This window comes from Elephas maximus, chromosome 4, assembly GCF_024166365.1.
Source record: "Elephas maximus indicus isolate mEleMax1 chromosome 4, mEleMax1 primary haplotype, whole genome shotgun sequence".
In the NCBI taxonomy this organism is placed as follows: Eukaryota; Metazoa; Chordata; class Mammalia; order Proboscidea; family Elephantidae; genus Elephas; species Elephas maximus.
In genome coordinates this window covers 109,808,352-109,836,118 of record NC_064822.1, presented here as the reverse complement: position 1 = coordinate 109,836,118, position 27,767 = coordinate 109,808,352, and the positions used below count along the sequence as shown (strand labels likewise).

At 43.9% G+C, this 27,767-nt stretch overlaps 1 protein-coding gene across 1 annotated transcript; it reads right to left on the bottom strand.

Annotated features, from left to right (window-relative positions):
* Positions 1 to 510: 510 nt before the first annotated feature.
* COPZ1 (COPI coat complex subunit zeta 1) lies at positions 511 to 20,399 on the bottom strand. The gene is made up of 9 exons (XM_049883346.1): positions 20,326 to 20,399; positions 8,997 to 9,065; positions 7,633 to 7,714; positions 6,960 to 7,051; positions 5,736 to 5,791; positions 4,355 to 4,432; positions 4,141 to 4,192; positions 2,739 to 2,777; positions 511 to 1,930 (listed from the first exon to the last, which is right to left on the bottom strand). The coding sequence occupies exons 1-9, from the start codon at positions 20,341 to 20,343 to the stop codon at positions 1,883 to 1,885; spliced, it is 534 nt and encodes a 177-aa protein (XP_049739303.1). The 5' UTR covers positions 20,344 to 20,399; the 3' UTR covers positions 511 to 1,882.
* Positions 20,400 to 27,767: the final 7,368 nt, after the last annotated feature.

Genomic DNA, 27,767 nt, shown 5'->3' with positions numbered 1-27,767 from the left:
AGCGAATAAAGGTGGAGGAAGGGGAGGGGAGCAGGCTCTGGAGGGACGGGGAAATGGCAAGAGGTTATTTACACCACCGTCCTGACCTTCTGGAGCAGCACTGGCTCAGATAAATAACCCGCTCAGTGCCGTTTCAGAGCAGGAGTGGGAGGTGCAGGAAGGGAGCCAGGGCTGGAGGAGAGCCCCCACGCAGGTGCGCGTCGCCGGGTTACTAATGGCTGATGCGGGAGCAGGCAGCTGGCTTTGGGAGTGGTGGGGGGAGAACTCAGTTCCCTGGGACTCCCACTGAGAAAATACCATCCCCACCCCACCCCTGGCGCCAATTTCCAGGCGAGGGGACTGAGAGATGCCAAGGAGGCAAACAGTCCCGTAAATTAGGGATGGGGGGAGGATGCTGAGGGAGTCTCTGAGGTAGAAGGGAAGAACTATTATAAGATGGGGAGTGAGGGGGGCTGGAGGAATGGCAGCAGCTGCCAAAAAGAGAGGAACAGAAACATCACACAAAGGCAGTTTGGAAAAAGAAATCTCTTTTATTCCTCTTTGCACAGAGCAGTGTATGAAGGTGGCTGTCTCCTGATTCCATACATCTCTTACACAAAGATGGCCCCTCCAATATGCCCAGTTACCTGCCCACTTCGGTCTGAGAGAATTGGCAGTTAATGAGGAGAGAACCCTTAAGTCTTAAGGTTGTTTAAGATATTTTTGTGGGAAGAAAGTTTTGACGCAACAGGAAAAATTAGACCCAGGAGTAGCTGTTCCCATCCTCCATCTTCCTGGGGAAATCCACATCCCAAAGGTTTATGAAGAAAGACACCTATCTCAACAACCCAGGCAGAAGAAGCACCCAGACCTACTGCTTGGATGTGAGATGGAGGCAGAGACAGAGAGAGGATAGGGTTAAGCAGCAGAGACTGTAGACCCAAGGTAGAGGAGTGAAATGCCTGTGGGGGAGACTAAGGGACTGAGAGAGCCCAGAGGCCCAAGTCATAAATTCCGCCCCCTCCCCAGGTCTGAGCAGAAACTCTTCTTCCCAAGACTAGAATGGAGTTTTAGGTCCAGGGACTGGCTTTGCTCCAGGGCACAGAGAGGACAAGCCAGGAAAAGATCCCACAGGCAGTAAGGTGGACAGTTAAGGCAGTGGACCAAGAGATAGACACTCCCACAATGAACATTCACAGACCACAGCAGTTTTGAAGCTATAAGCCAGGATCAGGGTACAGAATGCAGCTGTGTCTGAAATACAGAATTTTATAAGCTTCATCCAATAAAATTAAAATCACTGTTTCTCCTACTCTGTCCCCTCCCTGTGAGCTGCTCTCAATCTCTTTTCCAAGGCTGGAAGACAGGGCAGTAAGAAGGAATGGGAGAACAGGCTGAGGCCAGTAAGTGGGGCTGGGGCTGAGACTGCATGTACCTCTCCCCACCCCCATTCATTCTATAGAAAAGAATTCTCTCTCCCTCCCCTCGCTGGACATATGGCTGTTGGGATGAAGCCCTGGCAAAGGCAAAGGGAGGAACACACTCAGCACATTCTTTCTTCTACTTTGATCTGAGGCGTAGCTGCGGCAAAGGGCACATAAGTTGAGGAGAAAATATGGCGGATAGGAGAGACTGGGAGCATAATCCAGTCTAGAAAGGAAGAGAGTGTTTCCCCGTCCTGTGTCTAAATCTGGCGGGAGCTCTACTCCCAGGACTGCAAGAAGAGTGAGACAAACAAAAAGTGTGTGTGTGTAGGGGGCACAACCACAGACAGGATAAAGTTTTAAGGATCCCTTGTGATCCCCAAGATGACCCTGAGAGTATCAGCTGGGGAACTGGGTTAGAAGTCACAGTAGACATGCGATGTTTTGAGGGAGGTGAGGAGCCAGGAACAGTAGGGTCTTCACCGAAGCAGTGACCACTTGATCTGTTCTTTGGCTGACTGCAGCACCTGCAGAGAAAAGGGCAGCACTGGGAAAGGCTGACTAGGGGGCCAGGGTAGGCAGGGGGGTTGGGGATCTCCTTCCCCTCATTTGCCTTCCCTGTCCTTAGAAAATGGGGAGTAGAAAATCCCCAAGGGAAGAGGGATGGAAAGAAGCCCTCTACGGCCCTAGAGGATTGTCAGTTTGGGAAATTCCAAAAAAATTCAAATCCACTGGGGGAATGAAGAGAGAAGAGGTATACCTGGGGGAAAGAAAAAAAACTGGGGGTTACTAGATGTATGTTAAAAAGGAGGGTGGTACTACATCCAGATGGACTTCCTGGAGAGATCTGCCAGTGGGGAGAAAACAGAATCCCTCCCTTGCCCCCAGCTAAGGTGGACAATCTATCTGCAGTCAGGTAGCAGGATGGATCTGCAAAGCCTGCATGTTCTGGAATATGCATTTCCAGCTTGGCCCTCATTTGAATAATAAGAGAGAGAGTGTGAGTGTGTGTGCACACAGACCATCTGCTTAAGGCAAGCCTCTGCTGGGGAATAAATCACTGAATGAGGCAGCAGGCAGGGAGGGTTTGAAGGGTACACAGCAAAGCTGACAGCCACTGCTCACAGGAAACTGGGATACCTGGGATAGGAGGTGGGGGTGGGGGTTAGAAGCCTTTGACTCTCTGTGTCCCAGTTCTCTGTAATAAAAGGGAGCCTAGGAAGATGTGTTTTCAGGCTCTAGTGCCATTCAGATTTGGCGTGTCACGGTGGAATGCTATTCTAGCCTCTTTAATAACTCATTCCATCTGGAGAGGAAGAGGGGAGAAAGCCATACCTGAGACACGGTCTGCTCCGTGAGGGGGACATCTTCACCCTATGGCACAGAGACAGCCATTCAGCATGGGAGAAAGGTGGAGTTAAGGCCTGATTGGAATTTGGTGGTGGAGAAGAAAGAGGTGGCTCTTTAAGCTTAAGCAAAGGGCAGAGACCCAAACTTCTCAGTCCTTTCTGGGAAGGAATCACCATAATACAGTCAAAATTTCACTTGGCCTGAGGCTCTGTGAGCAAAAAAGAGTCATTTCCTCCATCTCTCTGTTTTAAGGCAGGAGGACTTAAAAGATGTATTCCATTCCAAGTAATCAGCAAGTTATCTGATCCTCAACTCCCTCAACTTGGGGGTGGGGACCTGATTCCCTAGTCAGAGAAGACCTTCCCTGAATATCAATATGGATAGGGAAAGGGTAAGGGGGAGCTAGGGGTAGTTTAATGGATCCTGCAAGGCCTGATGGGTAACGACAGCATGTTAATTTGAAGAAATAAACTGCTGCAACAGCAGCCTGAGAAGGGGAAGGGGGGTTGGTGGGGGGGACCCTCTCTCTTGCCACATAGAGACATATGTTAGAGGAGAAGATTAAACTATGCAAATGGAGCCCATAGCAGTTAAGGGAGAAGATTTCCCATTACCCGGCACTGTCAGCCTTCACTCTGTGGAGGTCAGAGCTGGGACATTCTGTAAATGGGGAGACCTGCTTTGCTCAGACATCTCTATACCCCCACAATTTCTGGTGAGCTCTCTCTGCAGCCACCATCGTCTCCCCAACAGACTCAGAGCCTTCTATAGCTAACTCAGAGGCCCCTTCCTAATACTACTAGCACCAAAAAGGACAGATTCTGACAAATAAGTACTCTCTGATTGAGAGGTACAGGTAGTATAGTGGTTAAGTGCTACGGCTGCTAACCAAAAGGTCAGCAGTTAGAATCCACCAGGCACTCCTTGGAAACTCTATGGGGGGCAGTTCTACTCTGTCCTGTAGGGTCACTGTGAGTCGGAATCGACTCGATGGCAACAGGTTTGGTGTTTTTTTTTTTTTTTTGGTCCTCAGTTATATAAAGCTTTAAAGGATAAATATAAAGCTTTAAAGGATAACGAAGACACTCATCTGCCTCAGATGACTAGGATCTATCCCCAAAGAAGGAATAACACCACCTCAAGTTCCTTCAGAAAGTTTATGTATTAAATGTCCAGTTTGTGCAGACTTTATGAGATGTTAGGGGCAGAAATAAGTTCCTTCTGCTTCCCTTCTTTGGGACAATAAGAATTTAAAAGGGAAGAAGAAAGTTGTATTCTATGAGCCCTGACCCTCCGAGGCATTTAAGTAAGAAAGCATTCAGCAGGTCTAGCCCTGGAGGGTGTTTGTGAGTAGCTGGAGGGTTCAGGGGAACACACTCCTACTTACCCTTAATGCTACCCGGTGTACTACTTGCTGAGGATCACTCTCTAGGATCACCCTATGAAGACAAAGAAGAGAACACTGTTCACTCTGTCCTGAAGGACCAACTTACTAGGAGGATAGGGCCTCTGGGCACTCAGCCCATTTGCATTAGGACAGGGCAGTTACCCCACCACCTTATCTCTGACCCAGGGAGGTCCAGTCAGGGCAGAGAACTCACCCTCCATCCACAATTTCATCCACAGCCAAGAAGAGCCCTTCCATGTTCTCCAGCAGAGCTCGCTTTTCTACATTTTTCCTGACCGCCCCCACCAAGAGAAAAGAAAAATCAGCCTGTGTGTAAAAGAAATCCTAGGACATTGTCTGAGTTGGAGGTCCCAAACTAAACCAATAAATGTCTCCACCAACCACACAGACAAAAGAATAAGGTCAAGAAGAACTTTTCCCTAAATCCACTCTAAATCCCTTCCTACTCTTACTTGCTGAGGAAGGATCAGAAATGGATTTTTAAAATACAGCCAATTTCTGACTATTCAGGGGTTGATTACCCAGATCTATTATTTCTTTCCTACCTGTCACGATGCTGTGCCTGACACTGCTCATGAACACTGACATCAGTGGGTGGAAAAAGGAAAAATACATGAAGCTAAAACTCAGTCTGAAGGTGGTGAGAGGCAGGGGAGGGCTGATGGGCAAACTCTTTGCATCAAGTAGTGACAAGCCTCCTAAGTCCCTCTCCATTTCCCCTTACTTCCCTCCCTCTCCAGCTCTGCTCAGACCCTGAAAAGAAGCCCAACCAGGGGGCCAGGAATAGTCAGGGCCCTCATCCACCAGCCTCAGATTCAGTGGTTGGTACATGTGGCCAGTCACATCCATCAGTTTGACTCCTTCACTAGATCACTCAAAACAAAGTCTATTCATTCACCTGGCTAAGAAATAAATCATTCCCTTCCTGAGGAAATCTGTGCCATTCGCCCTGCTGATTTTGTGAGGCTGAGAGCGCCTGCTGCTCTGCTCCGGATGGCTGTCTGTACTGGGTTCACATGGGAGCTTCTGGGGAAATGATGTTCAGAGCTATGGATATTTTCAAGAAAAGTATCTTATATCTTTCCTACTGCCAATGTACACGAGGACCAGAGGGCTGGTGGGAGGCAGAAGGGGAAGAGAGGGTCCTGCTCTACAGAAGGGAAAAATTAAGGGCTAGAAAAGTTTGTAGTCTTGCCGCCATTTCCAGAGACTGATACTTCATCTTGGACATTTCCCTATGCTTGCCTTTTCCCTTCCTCTAATGTAAAGAATGAAGCCAAAGAAAGCACCTTGAAGGCGCTTCTTAGAATTCTGACAGAGTCCCTGGGGAATACAAAAGGATACACAGAGGTCAAGATTCTACTCCCTCCTAATCACCTTCCTTAGGAGAACTATTCCATGGGAATCACATGCTTTCCATCTTAGTCCTTCCTGTCAGTATGAGTAACTCTGAGGTAAAAAAAAACTCCAGCTTCTTAAACTAAATCAATTCCCTGGAGCCTCTGCTGATCCTCCACAAATCTGAAGAACAGTTACTTTGTCTCACAAACAGACACCAAAAATGGCCTGCTCACCTCAGCATCTGGCTCAATGAATCGAAGAGGCAGTTCAGAACAGCCATGAGCATCAGCTGTTGAGAGATACAGGAAGCAAAAGGATAAGGTTCAAGGCCCTCAAAGAAACTACCTGAAAGCAAAGCCCTCTAATTTATTAAGCATCAAAAGGCACATGCTTTCACAAAGAACCAAAAGCATAAGGTGGAAGTGACAGAAAGACAGGATCTGTGGTTTCTCATGGAAATTATTCTGCTACACGATACCAAAATGTGAGGTCTCTTTTTGCCAGAATGTTCAAACAGAACTTCCATGTCATAGTTCTCTACATGTCTTCACCAACTATATATGTTACCTAATGTCTTTTTTTTCTTTTAATGTCTTAGGTAGAGAAGTCAACCAAGCAATAGTTGAGGTTAGGGGAAAGCAGCAGAGTGAATGGAAAGAGCATGGGCTGTGGAGTCAGGTCTGGGTTTGAGTCCCCACTGAGCCATTTTCTAGATGGGTGACCCTGGAAAAGTTATTAGATGGAACCCTATGAAATCATCCCTTTTATAGTTCAACAGTGATCAAATACAATTAATTTCATATGGTTCCTCAAGGTTCAGTTTCCTCACCTGGTGCTAAAGATACAACTCATAGAAGTGTTGCAAGGTTTAAATACAAATGTGCTTACAATGTTCTTATAGCAATAATAAGAGGTCAGTAGGTTCCTCAAACTTTTTCTTCATATAATCTGGAGGTAGGAATGCTTACTTTCATTCACCTACTCTCCCAGAATTTGCTACCTGAAGTAAACAGCTTTTCACCCATATCAGAAACAGCTAAGTACCACATTCACAGCCTTCTGAAGTGACCCATTCAAAGTGTATGGTTTCAACGTAACTCCGGAGCATTGGCTAACTGGTTCAAGCCTGGTCAGGTGTGGATCCTTCAAAGTAAGAAGAGGTAACTCCCCAACCTTGACCGCACTTCAGAAATCCATCTTAAAAAACACTATCCAGGGAAGGACGGGGATATTATATGTCAGTATGCATTAAATATACATAGTATTACCTACATGGAGATGAAAGATAAATCTGGGAAAATGTCCTTTCTAGGCTGGTTTATTTGTTCAGCCATGTTTGTGAGGCTGGCAGGGATCTCTGACGACTTCTTTAGACTAACCAGAAGTCAGAGGAATAATTCCTAGGGCCCAGTGCCTGGGGTTTAAGAAATAGAATCAGAAAGGGTAGGAATGCTTACCTCATTTTCATAGGAGCTACCAATCACATAGAAATAGAGATCGATACTGCTTTTGTATACCACTGTCAGGCCTTCCAAGAGGGCAATTTCACCTGGGGAGAAAGATGGAAACAGCGGGTAGCATGAGATAAAGACGACAGAAGGAGTTACCATAAACTGGTATCCAACTGTTTTGGGCTGAGGTAAGACAGGTTGTGATGACCCCCAAAGTCCAAAGTTGACCTGCTTTTTGTTTTCTGGAGGGAGAAAAACAGATACATAAACTTTGGGGTGTCTAAATGTATCTTCTCCACTACCCCTTATTTCCCTGCTTGCGTATGAGACAGGATACTAGTCGATCTTTCGGAGGTGAAAATGCAGAGCGGTCACCTTTACAGACTTCCATTTACCTGCCCTAATGGATGCGGTACAATAAGCAGAGCTGCAGTTAAATTTGTCAAGTGAGGCTCATAAATCCAGGGACTAGACAGGTAGCTAACAGCCATCCTTCCAGCACGGTATTCCCGTGTGAGGTACACTCACCTCCCCATTACATTTCTGAAGAGTTTATTATACGAGGGGAGGAGGAAAAAAGGAGACAGAGTCATTTTATTCTTTCTTCACAGTCTTGTCACCACCCCCTTCCCACCATGGTTCCCTCAACACAGGGTGTAGTGAGAGGAAAATGACCTACTGTCAGTTCGATGAGTCTTGTTGAAAATGTTCTTCTCAAAGGCCTTTTGCTCCTTGACACTGGGGTAGGTGTCGTCATAGTACTGGTCAGAGGGAAGGGAGACAGGGTTGGGTCATTAGAGCTGGGAGCCCAGAATGATTAGTGACTGGGGTCTTGGATGTCTCTCCTTCAAGACATGGGGCAAAGGATAAATATGAACATGGAGAAGGAAGGACTGTAGAAGCAGGGAATGGCCAATGAGTAACCTAATACAAAAAAAAATTTTTTTTAAGGTTCCTCACTTAACATTCCTAAGACTGTGTGAGGGCAGGAGACCTATGAGCCCTACAAGCAGGCTCTGCTCTAGGAGAATTCTCCTGAGGCCATTCTCAACAAGTACTTCTTAGGAGCTACCCCGGATCACGGAGCAGTGCCAGTGAACACAAAAGACATCAGGAGTGAAGAATGTTTCTTTCAGACTCTCACTTGCTGTATGAAGCTGAGGAATGGGGAAAAGCTGCAAAACCCTGCCCTGTGCTTTAGTATCTTACCTTTTCTTTCCAGAAACTGAAAGAAGCAGGAGGCAATCTAGCACATCGCTGAGCCCACTCCCAAGCTCTCCCTGGCAAGGGGGCGGAGATGCGGGCTGCTAAATTGCTCTGCTCTTTAGGGGCTAATCCGTCGCAGTCAGCTGAAGACCTATGACAGGTCTGGCATTTAGTAACTGGGTAACTGTTTCAAAAGGTGTCCTGCATAGTTACATCCAATTACAGGGAGGAACAGCTGGTGAATTCTAAACTAATCTCTACCTGCTGATTGATTTATGCTATGCTAGCCTGGAGTTAATACACCAGGGACAGAAGAAATTTCTACAGGAGGGGGAGAATACAGAGGGAGAGGAGAGGGGTGTCCTTTCTCCTCTTTTCAAAAGACCCGAAGTTAGAAACATCACACTGGGAAAGTCAGGAGATAATAAGCTTGATGGTGACTGCAGACCCAGGGCTGGAACCTTGGACCTGCAAGAGAGTTTTCTGGAAAAACTCAGGCAGGGTGATAAGGTAGGAGGGAAGGCGACAGGAGTTACAGCCACGGGAAGACTGCTTCTCATGTCTAGACACTGCTTTGTTCAGGAGTCAAGACCCTGAAGCTTTTCCCTGCTCTCATACAGATAACAAAGGAGGACAAGTCTGAAGACAGCAAGTAGGGAAGCAAGGCAACTAAGGGACAAAAGCAGCTCAGACTTTATCTGGAGTGGTCAAAGTAAGATGGAAGAATTTTCAAAATTATAGTATCAAGGAACATGAATTTAAAAGGTCAGTCCCAAGATTCAAATCTTGGGGTAAGTCTTTGTCCTGCTCCTAAACTAACTTGAAATAGAATCTCACCTTAGCGAAAAGTCGATCTCCATCATTGTCCAGAATCAGGATGGCTTTGACAGTATACAGGGAGGGTTCCTGAAGAGATATGAACACACCTTCAGTCCTAAAAGTTCCCACAACCACTGGAAAACTAGACGCCTTCCCCTCGGTACCACTGGGGCTACAAGGGGATATACTGGGGCTTCTGTATGTCCCCTACCCCAACGTGGTTAGATTTTAACATTTCCCTGTGAGAATTACCAAGTGGTGAGCAAACTGAGGTAAGGAAGGGGGCACCTGAACAAAGGTCTCTAAAGCAGCATCGGAGAAACTTTATCTGAGCCAGACTCATAAAAAAAAAAAAAAATTTTTTTTTTTTTTTAATAGAGGGCTATTATTTCCAAATATTATACCACAATTATTTTCCAAATTACCCTCCCTCCCCGGGATTCCATGTACCAGTGGGTAGGAAATGTGACCAGATTAATTAATAGGCACTGCACAAGGCCATCTGAAAACAGGGTTGAATGCCCAAGTGTACTTGGAAGTTTCTGCAGTTCCAATGCAGTAGCAATGCAGAGGCATAAAGCAAGCCTTCCTTAAACCACCCACACACTGAACAGACGAAATAAAATGCGTGCGCATACACACCCGTGCATGCAGGCACGCTCGGGTGCACACACACACACCAGTTCTAAATGCAGTCCAGTGAGACCTTCATCTTCCAGTGATCCCAATTCCCCACTGTAGCCCCAACCACATAACTTCCCGGGATAAGCACTGACCTGAATGCTGGGAGAGTTAAGACGCAATAAGAAGAGGATCTACCTGAGAAACGCTTTGGGGCCTGGAGATAGTGAGCAGGAAGGGAGTTTTCTTTTACTACCAAGAATCAAACTGGCTCTTGTGAAGGAACTGCAGCCTCAACCTTGATGGGTACACTCAAACAATTCCCTTCTTTAATTACAAGCATATCATTTTGCAAAAGCGGTGGTGGCCTGATGCTCTCTCTTCTCTTTCCCTGCAACTTCTAGAGAACCAGCAAACTAGGAGAGGACAGAAGGGAAGAAAGAGGCAGTAGTATGTGTATGGAAGGAGCTTCTAGCCTCCGATTCCTTTCTAATCAACATTACTCACCATGGGTATCCCTGTGCTATGAGACAAGGCTGTTGCTCTGCTACCTCTTTTTTCTGGTCTTACTTAGGAAACCCACAGTACTCAAAGGGGCTAAACACATCCTCCAAGTACATCTCAACAAAGACTCAAGGGTGACGAGGAAAGAATCATTGCCAGTGTCCCAGAAACTGCAGCCTTTGCAAAGGTAAACTCTCCCATGGGGCTCCAGGTTTGTTGTCCCTTGTAAAGAACCAATCCTAGCTCAGGGGTAATTAAGAATGGGAGTGAAGGGAACGTAGTCTTTTGAGAACAAGGTTATCGAGTATGTAAGCTTCCCCACTTGAATTTGAGGGCAGCAATTTCTGTGTTTTGTTAACTGATTTATTTCGAGTGTCTACAACTTTTGACGTGTATACTAAACTCTCAATATTTGCTGAATCAAAAATAAAGTTTGAGAATAAAGTAAAAACTTCCTAATGCAGTAAGCATCTAGGAGACCTTCTTATGATAAAACTTCCATGTATAGATGGATTTTCTGGTGTGGCCATTTTGGGTAATACTACTACCAACTCTGTCTTTCCTCTGATAAATTCTCCTTAGAGATGCCTACTCTATAAACATTACCCTCTGGAATAAACAAGGCATGAGGAACTCCTCTCTCAAACTAAGGAACTCTGTGATTAGCAGAAGGAAGTCTAGAGTCTACAAGTTCCCAAAAAGAAGCAGCCCTCCTAACTCCTGATTTCCCACAGAAAGATCTTCCCATAAGGCAGGCTCGGTTCTATAGCAACATGAATCCTAAATTCACCAAAAGGGGGACATCAATGCATTAAATTTCTGTAATAGAAGAAAAGCAGTCCATAGGGAACAAAATACTTTTTCCTTGGAATACTTTAGCACTGTACCTCAGAGAGCTGCCTGATGATTTAAAGTGGGCATTGATCTGGCATAGGTAACTGGTTCTCACAGCCACAGAGTCTGGCATCCCTAGAAGGAATGGGAACCCAGAGGAAAGAAAAACCCTCATGGCCACTAGCCAACTGGGAGAGTCAGGCAAGGTCCTTTATGGCCAACATCGTGCAAGTATCTAAGACAGCCATGCTGGCAAAAAGAGAAACATGCCTGGGATCTGCTCCTGGCTCTTTTCGTTGGCTTCCTAGAAGACACTGTCAAAGAAACCTCAAGATCAGAAACACTGGCTCTTCCTGGGAAGAATTAAAGACTGGCAAAGGCAGGCAAGACTGGCCATTTCAAGCTTCCAAAGGAAGGCTCACACTAATAAAAGCTGGCAATTTAGGCAAGAGTGTAAACACTGCTTTAATAGTCCACTCTACTAGAGCTGGAGCCAGCAGCTTCTCCTTTACTTCTCCTGCCACGTCCTGACTGCAGCTCGTTCCACCTCAACCTGGGTCCCTTACCTCTCAGGAATGGGGAGGGCCAGAAGAGCCCCTCGTGCTATAAAACCAGCCAGTTTAAAGGCCCTGGAAGCCATAACTGATAATATGATTTCATTTTAAGTTTTTGCAAAGGGCAAGTTTATAAATAACTCCCAGCTATTGAGAAATAGGCTTACTGGACAATGGATTAGGCTTGACCTTGCAACACATTGCATGATGATTGCTGAGAAAGGCCCTACAAGTTTAGGGCCATATTCAAAGGATTTAAAAGGTCTGTTCTTCCCTTTTACCTCCCAAACGGGTAGCTGCTAGAAAGCTTTCGAGACAAAGTTCTGTGATGCACTGACTTTCACAGAGCCACAGCCTGAGTGTATAACAGAACTTCACCTCAAATGCTAACAGTGCCTGGAAATGATGTGTAGGCAGATTGGTTTGTGCAAGACTGGGTGGCTCTGATAGATTTTCATGTATGTTTTTATTATCAAAAAAACTAGAAAGTACTCTCCTCAGGAGAGCAAAAACAACACCATATGAACAGCTAGGCTGCAGAAAATGAGTCTCTGATCTCAATCACGGGCTTCTGAAACCTGATGAAAAACATCATCTCCCAGTACCCTCTCCTCCAGCACATGCAGGACTAAAGGAGAGAATCATTCCTAGTGCTGCCCCCTGTGGGCCTGCCAATTGCCCTGCAGCTTCCTAAGGCTTATTAGCAAAAACATTAAAAAGGCAGCTCTGAATAAAAACTCTCTATTGTGCATCTTATAAGTCAAACTAGTAGAGGAGAGCTCTGAAAAAGCACTGAATTAAGTCTGTTCACAATATACATATAGTAAGAGAACACGCTGGAGTAAGATCCTGCTATGCCACCAGAATATGACCGGGAGAACAATGACTGAAACTGACAAAGAAGATATATGAGGGCTATGACTAACTGCTCATTTGATGCATTGGGAGGTGGGACAAGAAGACTTTGAGGAGTTAGAGGATGCTATCCACACAGCAAAAAAAAAAAAAAAAAAAAAGCACAAGAATCTGGATGAGTTCTTCATTCCCTACTTCTAAAGAAATCCTTAGGGCCACGTCAAAAGGGAGTAAGTACCCTGGCAACATGTCTTGATCAATCAGAAACTAAAACACGATTTTTCTTTTCTCAATTCTATTTATAAAGTAACACCAAGACAGGTCAGAGACACTAGAAGGAGAAATTCCTAGATATCACTCCCAACTCCATGTAGGTAAGCAGGTATTTCACTCTCTGTCTCTGTGCCAACTTCTTTAAAATGAAGAGCTCCCCTGGGGTTGAGGGCTCCAATTTGTCAGCCACAAGCTTAGGGACTTCAGATGAAAAGAAAAGAATTAGCTAAAGTCTTTGACAGAGAAGAACAGCTTTCACACACCAACCAACGGTTTGCTTAGATTCAATAAACACAACTAAGGAAAGAATAGGAGCCACAGGTACTAAGGAACATTACCCAGCTGAAACGAGACCAAACACTGGAAGGAACTGAACACATGTCTTAGGGAGAACTGATGGTAAGAAGAGCCACCCAGAAATAATCTCCCTACCTGACACAGATACAAAATATGGAAAACACAGTGTCTTAGTCATCTAATGCTGCTGTAACAGAAATACCACAAGGGAGTGGCTTTAACAAAGAGAAATTTATTTCCTCACAGTAAAGTAGGCTGGAAGTCCAAATTCAGGGCATCATCTCTACGGGAAGCCTTGCTCTCTCTGTCAGCTCTGGAGGAAGGTCCTTGTCCTCAATTTTCCCCAGTCGAGGAGCTTCTCCGTGCAGGGACACTGGGTTCCAAGGGACACGGCACTGCTTTCTTGGTGGTATGAGGTCCCCTCACTCTCTGCTTGCTTCCCTGTCTTTTTATCTCTTGTAAGATATAAGGTGGTGCAGGCCACACCCCAGGGAAACTCCCTTTACATTAGATCAGGGATGTGACCTCAGTAAGGGTGTTACAATCCCACCCTAATCCTCTTTAACATAAAATTACAGTCACAAAATGGAGGACAACCACACAAAACTGGGAATCATGGCCCAGGCAAATTGATACACACATTTTTTGGGGGGACATAATTCAATCCATGACACACAGTCACCAAGAATTCTGACATTACATACAAGGAACAGGAGAAAATGTCTCTGAACTCCTAAGACACTCATATTACAGTCTGGCTCTGCCATAAACTGAAGTACTATTTTCTCTGGGACTCGGCTTCCTCATCAGAGAAATGAGAGGCCTGATCTAGACTGGTTAATACCTTTTGTGATCTTACACAAGACCCCTTTGATGAGCTGATGAAATCTATGGGCCTTTGCTCCTAAAAAAATACATTCACAATCTTTTATGACTTCAGAGAGTTCAAAAACCTGGGTTTAGAATTAAATCTGAGTCTCTCTGAAGATGATAAGACGGTATAGGGATAGGTAGAAAAAAGAGGAAAGTGAGTGATACTTTTGCAAATCACCCCACCCCTTCTCCTTTGCCTAGCACCTAATAATGACTTCAATAAATGTGTGTGGCCTTCATAAATTAATGAATATGACTGAAAAAACTAACACAACCAGCAGGGGGAGCAAATATCAGAACCTCACCCCCTCCAGATTTCAATGGCAGAATGTGGTGGCTGTGAAATGGGCAGGACAGAGACAACCTGGCCCCAAGCCCTTCAGGAATGCAAAGTCTCAGGCCTTTCCTTAAAATTCGGAAAGCCTGTCTGCTGGAAAATTAGGGATCACACAGTCCCTAACTCTTCAACTATCAAGGAAGTACAAAGAATCACTGAAAATGAGGGGACAAAGCAGCATTACTGGGAAGAGAAATGAACAAGTAAAAATCTGACTGTACTCCACACCCTGAGGCCTAGAGCAACATTAGAAGTTTCTGCCTTTCCAGTTTGGTAATCATCCAGGAGCTCACGTTTAAAGGGAAAAATCAAATAGGGTTGGATCCATTTCTAATGTGTCCTTGGGCATGTTTTGTTTCATGATTTATGCCTTTCCCAATTCCTGCTCCTGAAAAGAAAAAGCCAGTCTCTGAAAGATGGAACTGATAGCCTCTGGGTTCATCTTTCAGTCTATTTGCTCCCCAAATCAACCCCTAAGGGAGAATTGCTTGGTTCTCCTTGGTTCCGTCTACTCTCTCTCTGAAAATGTGACAGTAGAAAAGAAGTATAGGAAAACTGATAGAGCTATCCAGGTCAACGGGCTGTCAATGAGAATATCTGCCTTGATGGTTGGGAAAATAAAAAAGCCAAATAAGGACCCTGCTTCAGCTGCACCATTTATGACTTCAGTTACACAATAGGAAGGGCTTCTTGAAGAGATGGGGTTTAAAATACCAGAAGAGGTGACAGAGGCTAAGGAATCTAGGGACAGGACAGCTCCCTCTAACCAATCCGATTTGAGAGAAGGCATAATATGCCCAGAATTGGGGGAGGCAGGGCAGAACATTGTGAAGAGGGCCCTTGCCAGTGCAGCCATCTTATAACGTACTGGACTCAGCAACCCTTTCCTAATTCCTATAGTGTTAAGTGGAAACCCTGGTGGCGCAGTGGTTAAGAGCTCAGCTGCTAACCAAAAGATGGGCAGTTGAAATGCATCAGGCGCTCCTTGGAAACCCTATGGTGCAGTTCTACTCTTTCCTGTAGGGTCGCTCTGAGTCAAAATCAACCCAATGTCAACAGGTTTTTTTTTTTTTAATAGCATAAGTGGTTAGGTAGGCGCTGATTCTTTATTCCTATTCCATCCTCTAGTTTTTCTTTCCACAACTAGTTTTCTTGTCAATATCCTTGTTGACAAAGTAAAAAACAGCAGCAAGTGTCTAGATGAAAAAGACCCTAAATCTGCCATAAAGCCACTACGCTCCCTCAAATATCTGGGTAACTACATTCACCCTCTGCCTCCCTGAGAAGACCTGACTTCTCAAGGGTCTGGCTTTCTTCACATGGAGGCCCCCTCCGCCTCTTTTGACCATGTGACAGCTCCCCTAGACCTTTGATATAATTTATACCTTGCCAGGGACCAACTCTTTCCCACCACTGTGAAGGAGAGGGAAAAAACATATATAAATACGTCGGAAATCTATAACGAGGTCTTCTTGGAGGGCAAGACATGGGGAGAGTTAGAAGCAGCGTCAATTGCTCTTTAGGGGTTTTAGTTCAAGCCAAGGTCTGCTTCCAGCAATCAACCATTAAAACAAGCCGGCCAGAGTAACAGCACAGTTTATTCTGATCATTTAATTTGAAGTGTCAATAAATTAAACTTCAATCAATTAAACTAGGTGTGCAATAACCCAGATGGACACCCCGACACCAACATAATCACAATAAAAATTTTTATGGCTGCCAGGGACCTCACTGGGGGCAGTGCTGGCACTGCTTGAGCCCTAGCTGAGAAATATATCTCCATAGAGCAGGAACAAGATTGCTTCTCCTAACGAAATGGAGGGGCCAGGCACCAGCAAGGACGCAGCTGGGAGAGGGGCACAAGGGACTGCCAGGAACGAGATGGGAGTGCTTTGGGGGCTTAATGTAATTGATACCTTTGCCTAGAGCAGGGGGAGGGGGCATTTAAGCCAAGTACCTCTACTGTTCGTGCCAAAGGAATTTAACAAAAGCCCCATTAAGATGATTCAGGAAGAAAAGGCCACAGAGCAACATCGGCCTTGAAGAGACACTGATGTACTTTGCAGAGTTTCCTTACTCCACATATACACATATCCTGTGCACTTTGTATAGCCTGATTTTTGAATGACACTTAGAATTTGGGATTTGGTCACTATTTTAGGACAGAAACGTTATTAAGAGGAGGGGAGAGAATTAGAAGTCTAGTCTGTAAAGCACTGGAAGAGCAGTCAGAAAGTGAATCCAGGCAGGATTGTTGTGTGCTGTTGAGTTCATTCTGACTCACAGCGATCCATTGTGACAGAGCAGAACTGCCCCATAGGGTTTCTTAGGCTGTAATCTTTACAGGAGCAGATAGATCCCCAGGACTTTTCTCCCACAAAGCCAATCGGTGGGTTCAAACCACGGACCTGTGCTTAGCAGCCAAGGGCTTAACCATTGTGCAACCAGGGCTCCTTATCTAGACAGGATTAGGAAAAATAAAACCTATGAGGAAAGATTTAAGGATCTAGACTGCTAGAGTAATTCAGCTTTGAGGAAAAAGGGTAAAAGGGGAAGGTGGGAAGGAGATAAGTCACTGACTGATCTTTAATATTCCATAACTTATTAATGGAGAATGGTGACCTACTGAGATCCCTCTCCATTCACAACTGAAAAAGGGGGAATCAGCAGCAACAGCATGAGAAAAGAAGCTGAGTCCAAAAATGCAGCTGGGAGCATTATTATTAAACACTGGGAACTAAGAGAGATAAAGGTCTCTTTCCTTAGAAACTCCAAGGAGACCCGAGAAAGATGAGACAAATCAGCTTGGAAGCTATGCCTGAATTACTTAATTCAAGAAAGAAATGTCACCTGTTTTAAAGCACCTAAATGAAAGAAGCTTTTTGGTATTTAGAAATTCCCATAATCGAATACCTAGCTCAACTGGCATAACATAGTTTTAAAGGATATGTTCTACATTCTACTTTGGGGAGTAGCATCTGGGGTCTTAAAAGCCTGTGAGGGGCCATCTAGGATACTCCACTGGTCTCACCCCTTCGGCAGCAAGGAAGAATGAAGAAAACTAAAGATACAAGGGAAAGATTAGTCCAAAGGACTAATGGACCACATCTACCACCACTGACTACTCTGACAGGGATTACAATAGAGGGTCCCGGACAGAGCTGGAGAAAAAGGCAGAAAATTCTAACTCAAAAAGAAAGACCAGGCTTGCTGGCCTGACAGACACTGGAGAAACCCTGAAGAGTATGGCCCCTGGACACCCTTTCAGCTCAGTAAAGAGGTCACTCCTGAGGTTCACCTTTCAGCCAAAGATTGAACAGGCCCATGGAACAAAACAAGACTAAAGGGACACACCAGCCCTTGGGCAGGGCCTGGAAGGCAGGAGGAAACAGGAAAGCTGGTAATAGGGAACCCAGGGTTGAGAAGGGCGAGTGTTGACATGTCGTGGGTTGTTAACCAATGTCATAGAACAATGTGTGTACTGTCTGATGAGAAACTAGTTCATTCTGTAAGCCTTCATCTAAAGTACAAAAAAAGAAAAAAATTCCCATAATCAGAGCAAATTTTGGTCAATAGTTCTTCTTGACCATCCCTAGCTCACCCTTCCCTTCTCTGTGTGCCTTGTAGAAGTGAGGTGAGGATAGAAGAATATGCTCTCATAAGACTTCCCCAGAGGTTCAACCAAACCAGGAAATAAAATGTGAAGGGAGGAAACCTAAAGAAATTTTGTTAGCAATCTGTTCCAAGAAGTGGCTTGCTAAATATTATTCAGGTAAACTCTTTAGTTCAGTAGAGATCTAAGGGGAAATTCAGAGATTCCTCATTCTTCTCATAACGAAGATGGCCACCTAAGAATCAGGAGATGATGCTGAGTAGACAGAGGAGGCAATGAGATAAAAAGAAGCAGTGAAGAAAGGTGATTTTTTACCCGCTGCTATCAAGTTGATTCCGACTCATAGAGACCCTGCAGGAGAGAGAACTGCCCCACATGGTTTCCAAGTCTGTAAATCTTTACAGAAGCATTGCCACAGCTTTCTCCCGAGGAACGGCTGGTAGGTTTGACTTTTTAGTTAACAGCTGAGCGCTTAACCACTGCACCAACTGGGCTCTGATTCTTAATAAAATGGACCTAACTTGGTGGGCCAGTATATGAGGGTAGTGAGGTGAGAAAGAGATTTAGGAAATATCACCTGACTCTCACCCAGGGTTCCTCATCTGAAGCACAGAACACAAAAAATTACTGAAGTGACTATTTTTCTCATTTCTCCCAAGGATGGTACATAACTAATGCCATTCTCGATGCAGAGGAATAAGCTGATTCCATTTTACAATAGATGCCTGAGGGCATCATGGATTAATTCTCTCATAAGACTCCAGCTGAGAAAGGCTGGATGGATGCGGGGAAAGTATATATATTTTTAATTGGGGGACAAAAATAAATTAAAATGTAAGGAGCAAAAAAATGTTGGAAAGAGCTAACCCAGAGCAAGGGAAATGCATTTAATATCCGAAGAACCCTGGCAGCTGGTACAGTACAGGAGTTGGTACTCTGTCTCCGTCCAAAGGTTTATGTAACTGATGGCTGAAAGGACAATATTCCATAAAGAGGTGGAAAGCCCATGATGAGACAAACTCAGTAACACATCAGAGAGAAACTTGGTCTAGGAGGTTGAAGAAATAAAAATCTAATCCTAGTTCTGACACTGTGTTTCTTGAGCAAGCCCTTTTCCCTATACTTTGCTTTCCCTAAATCCCATTACATAGGTTCCTCATAATAAAGAATCATTACTTACTCTAACACACACGAGGTCGCTATGAGTCAGAATCAACTACAACATAGTTTCAAAACCAAAGTTCGGAGGTATCTAACCAAGTCAGCAGAGATACCATGAACGCAGCATCTTAGGCATTTAATTGGATATAGGAAAGAAGTGGGTTGAAACAGACTTCACTGCAGAAGCAGGAACAGGAAACTGAGGTAAGAGAAAATGTGACAAAGACTTTCTTTCACACAGAACTCCCTGGATTCAGCATTACAGAGAGACCCAGGTGCCTTGTTAAAAAGCCTCCCCAAGTATCATCTCCCTCACTCTTTTACCTCCAAGCAGGCTTCCTTCTAAACAGAAATAGGGGAGCCTAAAAATTCCCCAAAACTTCCAAAAAAACCAATTCCCTAGCATCTGTCCTAAATCTGTGAACTGGTTAAGAATACCGGGTAACTGCCTGAAAACAAGATATATTAAAAACTGCCTGCAATTTAAGTTTTCTATCTACACTGGGCCAACCTAGATGATGAGAACAAAATGATTTCTATACCAATTTGAAAGAGGGGTATAGAAACCTATTACTCAGTTTTAGCTGATGAGGATCTACAGGTGTATGTGTATTAGGTCAGAAGGAAAGAACAAGAAAAGGTGCTCTGGAAAGAGGCCTAGAATTCAACTCAATTAAGGAATTCATTCATTTAAACAAGCAAAACGGATCTTATGGACCAAGGAGCTAATGCAACCCCTTTAAAGCCACCCAAATTCTCATACTGCCAGAAGAGGGAGTCAGCATATCAGATCCTACAATAAAAGTTCCTAAAGTCTAAATACGGAGGGAAAAGGAAAAAAAGAATAAGGAGTCTAGAAAAACACTGCACAATCTATGCTAACTTTATCAAGAACTGTATTCCAGAGCTTTGATGGACACAATGATTCTCTCTCATGACAGGCATATATAAGAAGGATTAACGGGAAACCGATGTAAGGAGAAAAAAAAGTTTTTGAAGGAATGTGACAAAGGATGAAGAGTCAAACTCTGACAACCATCCGGAAGAGACAAAACACCTGAACTCTGGTCTTAAAATTTGGGGTGAGTTTGGAGATTTGAGAAAACTCAAATTAGGAGATGCTAAGAATTAGGGGGAACCTGAAGGGCCCCAATCCAGTACGCTTGCAATTCTATGTATCCTGAGGACTCCATGTGCTCCCCTCAACTTTCCACCAACCCTATGCCTTCTTTCCCCCATGGCTTCCTACTCTAATCCGAGGCTTTAGCTCCTGCAGTAGGCCACATACTCATTCCAGAGCCAGCAGAACCTTCAGTACCCGATAATTACCCAGAAGTCCCCCTTCTCCTCCCTCTCAGTCGGGCTGAACCCTGACTACCGGCCCCTCTGGACACCGCAGCTCTCCGCGGCCCCTCCGGCTCCTACCAAAATCAGCGCCTCCATCTTGCCCCGCAGCTGGTGCCGACGTGGAGCCGCAAAAGCAACGCCGCCGCTGATTGGCCCTACGTCCCCATTAGGCCCCGCCCAGGATAAGAGTCATTGGACTACAGAATGCCAGCCATTGCCCTATTGACCAATCATTGTACTATCTTGCTTAGCGGAAGCAAGGTGTCCAGTCAGAAGGCACAGACATTTGATTGTCAGTTTGAACACTCAATAAAATGCCAAGATGGCCCGACGGAATAGGGCGGGAGGGCCAGTTGGGCGGGGCTGTTTCCATGGGGAACAGAGGATGCGATTATTCATTTTCAATTGGTAGGGCAGAGATCACGTGATACTGTCCGACAGCTTTAGACATTTTAATCCTCACTCTCTTTAGGGGGCGCTATGCTCCCCCTTGTCCCTTAACATTGACAGCTTCTGACAGAATCCTACCCGAATCCCTGTGTTATCCGCTGTGGGAAACCCTGGTGGCGTAGTGGTTAGGACTTACCTCTAACCAAAAGGTCGGCAGTTCAAATCCACCAGACGCTCCTTGGAGAATCTATGGGGCCGTTCTCCTCTGTCCTATAGGGTCACTATGAGTAGGAACCCACTAGACTGCAACGGGTCTGTTGCTGTGACAACCACAGCTAGCTCCCGCCCCCCCCCACAAGCTTCCTCAGGTCACTTTAGTGACCTCACAGAGTCTGCACAACCATAGAGTGTGCAGACGAGATGCCCAGCGTGTTAACTAGATGAACCACGGAGACAGGAGTTGATCACCACAGTAACAATCTCCCCAAAATGTAGTCCCAGGCTTTGCCGGGCCGAGGGAAGTGGGAGAAGCTAGGGAGTTTCTAAAAGCAGATTTTCCTGTAGCCTGATATGAAATGGGATGTTAGAGCTTTGGAGACCAGAAAGGAGAGATTAGAAAGGACAAAAGGGGTAAAGGGACCAGGATAAGGGAGGACATGGGGAGCAGGGTCTGTGGTTTTCCAGTAGGGACAAGCCATTGCAAAATGAGAAAAGAGAAGTTTACTGACTACAGAGATTTCATAACGGGGAAGGGTTTTGATGAAGTTTGACTTTCCCCCACCCCTTGGTTCCTTGGTTCCCGACCGTCTTAGATCAGAGACACTTTTCATTATCTCATATTATTCCTAAAGGGATTTTTGTTTTTCGTCTCTGACAATTATGTCTTTAAGGAATCCCTCCAAGAAGACAGTCTAGACCCATCCAAGAGTTTTTCTAGTTGTTTTGGAGTACAGTCATAGGACCTAAGGAAAAAAAAAAAAAAAAAAAAACAGTACAAAAACAAACTACAGAGCTAATACATGCTATGAAGGAAGGTATTTAAATGACATTCTGGTGAAGTCCCAAGTGACAAGCCTCAATAATCTAGGGCCCCAAATATAAATTGGAAAAGTCAGCTAAGGTTGAGGGGATGGTGTGTGAGAAATTACTTCTTTTATACCTGATTGAGCTTAGTTTATCACTTTGTCCTCTTGGAATTGCTTAGATGCTGAACCCTGGAAACAAAGCCAGAAGGTCCATTATCTATGGACTTGAGAAAGCCTGAACTTAGAAGCTTATAGTTTAAGGAAGCAGAGATCCACCCCAAGGCTTCAGTTGATGAGGCTGGAAACTGGACCCTCTTTGTCACATGTAACCTCTTTAGGGGAGGACCTTTGAAAGACACAATCTGAGCCATCTCAAAGCAGGCAAGTTCCAATTTGACTGTTTTTCAGCCAAGTTTTGGGGAAGATCCAGATTAAGATACTTTACATAAAACAAGAGGCATGAAAGTTGACTATGAGTTCAATCAGGGGTGCTTATGCTTGGTTATTTGAAGACTAGAGAGAAAGCTGCTGGTGAGGAGCAGAGAGGAGATAATCAAACTTGGAGGTTTTGGAAAGTGTTCTGTCAATACGGTGAAAAATTAAACATGAATATATCTTCTCCTGAAAAAACAAAAACAACCCAGTATACGCATGTGTGTCTGTACACTCATGTATAAGACTGTATGTACATACATACATATGTAAGACTGCTTATTGCAGCATTGTCTACAATGGCAAAAAAATAACATTATTGTATATCAACAGAGGAATAATTGGATAACTTATTGTACATCCAGACTGTGAAATAATATGCAACTAATAAAAAGGAATGTTAGATTTATATGCATTAAACTGAAGAAATATCCATGGGATGCTAAATGAAAAAAGTAAGTTCCAGAGTAATTTATATGGTGTGATTCCATTTTTTTCATTAAAAAAAAAAATTAAGACTGTCTTAGTTATCTAGTGCTGCTATAACAGAAGTATCACAAGTAGATGGCTTTAACAGAAGTTTATTTCCTCAAAGTCTAGGAGGCTAGAAGTCCAAATTCAGGGCACCAGCTCCAGAAGTCTTTCTCTCTCTGTCCGTTCTAGGGGAAGGTTCTTGTCATCAATCTTTCCCTGGTCTAGGAGCTTCTCAGTGCAGGGACTCCAGATCTAAAGAACATGCTCCTCTCCTGGCGCTTCTTTGTTGGTGGTATGAGGTCCCCAACTCTCTGCTCACTTCTACCCCTTTTGGAGCCCTGATGGTGCAGTGGTTAAGAGCTGAGGCTGCTAACTAAAAGGTTGGCAGTTTGAATCTACCAGCCCCTCCTTTGAAACCTTATGGGGGTTTCCTATAGGGTCACTATGAGTCAGAATTGACTCAACTGGCAATGGGTTTTGGAAGATAAAAGGTGATGCAGGCCACACCCCAGGGAAACTTCCCTTACATTGGATCAGGGCTGTGACCAGAGTAAGGGTGTTGCATCCCACCCTAATCCTCTTTAATGTAACCTAATCTTGCTTCATTAACACCACAGAGGTTAGAATTTACAACATATAAGATAATCACGTCAGATCACAAAATGGTGGACAACCATACAGTACCAGGAATCATGGCTTCGCCAAGTTGGCACACATTTTGGGGGGACATAATTCAATTCATAACAGACTCTAATAATGAATTAACTATGTTTGCATGTTATTGTTGTTTTAAGTTGCTATCAAACTGGCTCCAACTCATGATGACCTTAGTATAACAGAACAAAATGTTACTCAGTCTTCCACCATCTTCATGATTGTTGGTATGTTTGAGTCCACTGTTGTGGCTATTGTGTCTTTCCATCTCATGAGGGTTTCCCTGGTTTTCACTGACTGTCTACTTTATCACACATGATGTCTTCTTCTAGTGGTTAGTCTTTGTTCATTACATGTCCAAAGTAAGTGAGCCAAAGTTTCTGCCATCCTTGCTTCTGAGGAACATTCTGGTTGTATTTCTTCTAAGACTGATTTGTTCACTTGCTATCCGTAGGTTTTCATTGGCTAATTTTTGGAAGTGGACCACCGTGTCTTTCTTCCTAGTTTTAGTCTGTGAGCTCTGCTAAAACTTGTCCGCCAGAGTGACCCTACTGGTGTTTGAAATACCAGCGGCATAGGTTCCTATATCTTAGCAACATGTAGACCACCACAGAACTACAAACCAACAGACGAGTATTGGATGTTTGTATGTTTCTGTAAATATACTCTTTCATTCCACAAATATTTATTGGATATCAGTCACACTAGGCACTCAGGATATAGCAGTGAACAAAACAGACAAGAATCCCTGCCCTCATGGAAATTACATTCTAGCTAGGCAGCAGGAGCAGAAATTAAACTGAAGAAATAAGTAAACTATAAAGGACGTTACCAAAAAAACCTGTTGCCATCAAGTCCATTCTGACTCGTGGTGACCCTATGGGACAAAGTGGAACTGCCCCACAGGGTTTCCAAGGAGCACCTGGTGGATTCAAACTGCCAACTTTTTAGTTAGCAGCCATACCACTTAACTGCTATGCCACCAGGGTTTCCATAAAGGATGTTAGGTGGTAATAAGTGTTATGGAGAAAATTAAAACTAAAAGGAGAAGGGGGGCAAACCATTGCACAATTTGGAGTGATACCATTCATAATTGAAGAGAAGCAAGTGACAGAAAAGAGGTTTAATAGATGATCAAGGAAGACCTTAATAAGAAGGAGATATTTGATAAAAGACCTAGAATGAGTAAGGGAATGAGCCATATTGTTATTTGGGGGGAAATGTATTCTAGGAAGAGAGAATATAAAGAAAGATGTGTAAGAGAAGTACTAATATAGGCTACCCCTAGAGGGTGAGATGGAAGGAATGGATTATTAAATAATTTTTCTTTATATGTGTTGGTATAGTGGGACTTTGTAACAACAAACGTGTGTATATAGTTTAGCACTAATAAAAAAAATCTTTTCACTACAATAAAATAAATTTTACTTTAAAGGGAAAAAGAGTGTACATCAAAATGAAGGTAAAGTTGTGAAGGTTGAATGAGATAATATGTGTAAAAATACGTGTAAACTGTTAAATGCTTTGCTATTGTTACTTATTATCTTACACATAACTGGGAACCACTGAACATTTTTGAGCAAAAGCATGAGATTATGGAAGCACGTTTACGATGATCACTTTGACACCTGTGTGTGCAGGAAGTATTGGGGGAGAAGAGGTGAAAGGTAGAAAGACCAACTATGAGGGCTCTGAAGTTCTGTAGGTTGCAGTGAACACAAAACAGTGACAGTAAGAAAATGTCCCCAAAAGATTGTGCCCCACAAGTGAAATTACCCGTAGTTATCCAGCTCATAGTGACCCTACAGGACAGACTCGAACTACCGCCATATGATTTCCAAGGCTGTAAATCTTTACATAAGCAGACTGCCACGTCTTTTTTTCCCACAGACTGGCTGGTGGATTTGAACCACCAACCTTTCCGTTAGCAACCAAGCACTTAACCACCTCACCACTGGGGCTCCCTAAAAGTGAAATTAAGAGAAGTCAAAATGTAATGAACAGACAAGATCAGGCATTTGTCCCTCTTAGAAGTAACAAATGACTTGATGTAGTTTCAGAAAAGCATAATTCTATCAGCGTATCTAAAGCTCTAGCTTGCCTAATCACTTAAAGTAAAATGGCTGGAGTCATAACACAATCAAAACTCTAACCCAATCAGTTATAATAAAATAACTGAGGCTAACATAAACAGAATCAATTATATTAACTTGGCTGGAGCTGAAACTCAAGCAATTGAATTGTACTTTGTCTTCATAGAAGGGGAATAGGAGAGCGTCTGCACAGAATTCTCTCCCCCACAAAATTTGTCAATATTTCTTTAGGGATATTTGGAGAAGTGACTCTATTTGGTCAACCCAAATGAATATCTTGTATCTTTAGAAAGGAGATGGATACAGTTCAGTTGTTGTTGTTAGGTGCTATCGAGTTGGTTGTGACTCATAGTGAACCTATGTACCACAGAACGAAACACTGCCTGGTCTTGCATTATGCTCACGGTCGTTGTTATATGCTTGAGCCCATTGTTGCAGCCACAGTGTCAATCCATCTCGTTGAGGGTTTTCCTCTTTTCTGCTGACCCTGTGCTTTACCAAGCATGATGTCCTTTTCCAGGGACTGATCCTTCCTGACAACATGTCTAAAGTATGTAAGACAGAGTCTCGCCATCTTGCTTCTAAGGAGCATTCTGGTTGTACTTCTTCCCACACAGATTTGTTCCTTCTTTTGGCAGTCCATGGTATATTCCATATTCTTTGCCAACACCACAATTCAAAGGCGTCAATTCTTCTTTGGTTTTCCTTATTCATTGTCCAGCTTTCACATGCATATGATGCCATTGAAAATACCATGGTTTGGGTTGGGCGTACCTTAGTCTTTAAGGTGACGTCTTTGCTTTTCAACACTTTAAAGAAGTCCTTTGCAGCAGGTTTACCCAATCCAATGCATCTTTTGATTACTGGACTGCTGCTTCCATGGGTATAGATTGTGGAGCCAAGTAAAACGAAATCCTTGACAACTTCAATCTTTTCTCCATTTATCATGATGGAGCTTATTGGTCCATTTGTGAGGATTTTTGTTTTCTTTATGTTGAGGTGTAATCCATACCGAAGGCTGTGGTCTTTGATCTTCATCAGCAAGTGCTTCGGGCCCTCTTCACTTTCAACGAGGAAGGTTGTATCATCTGCATAAGGCAGGTTATTAATGAGTCTGCCTCCAATCCTGATGCCCTGTTCTTCTTCATATAGTCCAGGCTCTTGGATTATTTGCTCAGCATATGGATTGAATAGGTATGGTGACAGGATACAACCCTGATGAACACCTTGCCTGACTTTAAGCCATGCAGTATCCACTCGTTCTGTCCGAACAACTGCTTCTTTTTTTTTTTTTATTGTGCTTTAAGGGAAAATTTACAAATCTAGTCAGTCTCTCATACAAAAATTTATATACACCTTCCTATATACCCCTAATTGCTCTCCCTCTAATGAGACAGCACACTCCTTCCCTCCACTCTCAATTTTCACGTCCATTCGGGCAGCTTCTGATCCCGTCTGCTCTCCCACCTCCCCTCCAGACAGGAAATGCCAGCATAGTCTAGTATGTATACTCAAACAACTGCTTCTTGATCTATGTACAGGTTCCTCATGAGCACAACTAAGTGTTCTGGAATTCCCATTCTTCGAAACGTTGTCCATAATTTGTTATGATCCACACAGTCGAATACCTTTGCACAGTCAATAAAACACAGGTAAACATCCTTCTGGTATTCTCTGCTTTCAGCCAGGATCTATCTGACATCAGCAATGATATCCCTGGTTCCACATCCTCTTCTAAATCCTGCTTGAATTTCTGGCAGTTTCCTGTTGGCTATACTGCTACAGCTGCTTTTCAATGATCTTCAGCAAAATTTTGCTTGCATGTGACATTAATGATAGTGTTCGGTAATCTCCACATTTGGTTGGGTCAACTTTCTTGGGAATAGGCATAAGTATGGATCCCTTCCAGTCAGTTGGCCAGGTAGCTGTCTTCCAAATTTCTTGGCATAGACAAGTGAGTGCTTCCAGTGCTGCATCCATTTGTTGATGTTCTGTCGATTCCTGAAGACTTGTTTTTTTGCCAATGCCTTCAGTGCATCTTGGATTTTCTCTTTCAGCACCATCAGTTCCTGATCATTTGCTACGTCTTGAAATGGTTAAACGTCGACCAATTCTTTTTCGTATAACGACTCGGTGTATTCTTCCTATTTTCTTTTGATGCTTCCTGCGTCGTTTAATATACAGTTCAATTAGCCATTAAAATCAGCAAAAAGGAAGAACACCCTCAACAAGATGGATTGACACAGTGGCTGCAGCAATGGACTGAAGCATAATGATTGTGAGGCTGGCACAGGACTGGGCAGTGTTTTTTTCTGTTGTACATGGGGTTACTATGAGTCAGAACAGACTCGATGGCACCTAACAACAATTCCACTTGTTCACTAAGCAACCTTCTGATTACAATATTTGACTTTCAAAGCTTCTGAAGTCATCAACTATTTTGATCATTCCA